A 2,589-nucleotide genomic window follows, 5' to 3' on the forward strand; every position below is an offset into this window, starting at 1 on the left:
CACAGGTTTTCAATAAAGCACTGGATCAGAATTTAGGGCACTGGGAGTGTGGGTTCAACTCAGAGTGTAGATCCAACTCTAACAAGATTTTGCTGGTGGTCCAAAATGGGGAAATGGCATTCCTGTTGTCATTTGAACTGTGAAGCTAGAATGATAATTAGCTACTACTAAATTCATTATAAACTTTCCAATACTGTTTGAAACATACAAGAAAACCTGAAAGACAGGCGCTTCTTTGATTGGGTCTTCATTTCATGCAGTTGTCATGCTGCACCAAATTACACAAAATGCCTGCCTCCCAGAGAGGCCCTGCAAGCCATTGGAAGAGGACCAGGATTTTGCCAGAGAGCAACTAGAGCCTGCCCCCAGAAGGCTGTGGATCTCCCCAAGCAACGGAAGGGGACAGAAAGTGCATCCCTCTTCGTACGCACTCAAGCAGGAGAATCTTCAAGAAGCCGGCTCCCTAGAACTTCCTGTGTGACCCTTGTCCCCGAAGGACTAAGAGGATCTGGGACATTACCCCAAGAGCTTGCGGCCGAGATCTTATGTCCCGCCCCCTCTCTAAAGCTGTCCCGCCCCCTCTCTAAAGCTGTCCCGCCCCCTCTCTAAAGCTGTCGTCTAGGACGCTCTGTTGTGACGTCACCTGAAACCACGCCTTGTTTCCCAGGAGACGCTCCAGACTGCTTGCATCAGTCTCGCGGCCCAGTCCCAGAGTCCTTGGCTGTCCTAGAGCCAGTCCCCTGCCTCTAGAACTGCCCATTACCCCTACGGGCATCTGAGAATGGAGAGAAAGGACAGCCTCAAAAGCGATGCCGGAGAGGTCGGCCTCCGGAGGGTGGCCGCCTCGGTCTCCCGCCCAGCCAAGTGGGAAGGCCTGTTGTCCTTGGGAAGCGGAGACTGCCTCCAGACCCTAGCTCCGGAAGTCAATGGCGGTGCCAAGAAAGTCCTCGCCCGGAACGTGAGTGGATCCGTCAAGTGGTACAATGTGAAGCATGGGTATGGTTTCATCAACAGGCACGACACGAAGGAAGAAGTGTTTGTTCACCACTCGGCCATTGCCCGGAGCGGCCCTCGCAAGTTCCATCGGGGCGTGGATGCTGGGGAGGTTGTCGAATTCGACGTGGTGCAGGGCAGGCGGGGCACCGAGGCCGCCAACGTGACCGGGCCAGCTGGCGCCCCAGTAAAGGGCAGCCGCTTCAGCCCTGGCTTCTGCATCCGCCATGATAAGCTGCAGCCTCGCCAGGATGCGGGGGATGCCGAAGAGGACATCAACAGCGACGAAGGCAGAGGCGGCTTTGCCGCAGCCCAGGGCCAGAAGCACCACCAGCCCCGCCGCCGGCCCCACTACCCCCATGCCCAGCGACAGCGGTGTTTACTATCCATCCGAAGGATCCCGGCTGCCACCCGCCACTCTGCCACCTTCACTGCGCCCGCCGCACCTGCAGGGCCTATGGGCACTCCAGCACGCCGGGGGCATGGGCCCAGCTACCGGCTGAGCCGCCCTAGGGGCCGAGGCACTGCCCCTGGTCCGAAGTCCTCACCTGACCTTTCCCAGAAGTTGGAGGCAGAAAAGGAGAGCAGGATCAATGCCATTGGCCTGCAGCAGGGGACCCGGCCACACTACACATGCCACTGCCCCAACAACCCGTGTGCTTGCCATCGCCAGCAGCAGCTGCCTGGCAAAAAAGGCCAGACACCCGAAGGAGGAGAGGGTGAGATTGGGAAGGGCCCTGCTGGGAAACCTGCTTGTGTTGCCAAGAAAACCAGCACCTTTGAGGAGGAAGCTGCAGTTGCAAAAGCCTCCTCTGCTGCTCAGGCCCAGTAACAGCCCCGCTGCCTCCCAGGGACTTCCTGGTCTGGGCTGCAGGTGATGTCCCCTCAAGAAGATGGTGCCCTTTGGTGTCATGTTGTTCAAATATCCATATTGTTAGATTTGTGCCCTGAGAAAAATGCATGCCCCTCCCCCAAGGTCTGAGGATAAACAAGATCTGTATATTTCTAAACTCCTCTCTCTTACCATCTGCCTTAGTGGTTTACACACACAGGCACACAAGCCTCTGATTCCATTTTTTAAAATTATCTGACCAGGATCACAGCTATGATTCCACATTCCCAGGTGAATGAGGTGCAGCAGTTTAAAGATACTGTGTCTAATTAAAAAAAAAACAAAGATTATCTGATATTGAAGATTATCTAACATTCTGTGGTATTATTCACGTGAGTGGTCATTTCCTCAATAAATCATTTCATCTTGCTTTTATCTGTTATCACTGTTGTCTGATTTTTTTTAAAGCCTGCCAGTACAAAATTGTGCTGAGACAGTCCTTTCAGTCCTTTCATCAGAACCAGTTCCAGCAAATATACTGAAGACTAATTCTTGGCTTAGGGATTGCACTTCTCAGGATATTGTAAAGGATGAGAATACACAGAGAGGGAAGAAATGTCCCTATCATTCCCTTTTTCACCCCCCTACCCCCACCCCCACAGAATTGGCCTCCTCTGGAAATAGTTTATTTCAGTGGTTTTGATCTAATACCACTTAGGTATCTACAAGAAAGTGGACATGAGGGGTAAAGGGTGGGGGAAATG

The 2,589-nt window shown here is 53.1% G+C and overlaps 1 protein-coding gene across 1 annotated transcript; it reads left to right on the forward strand.

The window, feature by feature from the left end:
• Positions 1 to 781: 781 nt before the first annotated feature.
• Positions 782 to 1,825, forward strand: LOC114504948 (B box-binding protein-like). The gene has a single exon (XM_028522779.1). It carries the CDS (start codon positions 782 to 784, stop codon positions 1,823 to 1,825), a length of 1,044 nt encoding a protein of 347 aa, XP_028378580.1.
• Positions 1,826 to 2,589: the final 764 nt, after the last annotated feature.

The sequence above is a fragment of the Phyllostomus discolor genome, chromosome X, assembly GCF_004126475.2.
Source record: "Phyllostomus discolor isolate MPI-MPIP mPhyDis1 chromosome X, mPhyDis1.pri.v3, whole genome shotgun sequence".
In the NCBI taxonomy this organism is placed as follows: Eukaryota; Metazoa; Chordata; class Mammalia; order Chiroptera; family Phyllostomidae; genus Phyllostomus; species Phyllostomus discolor.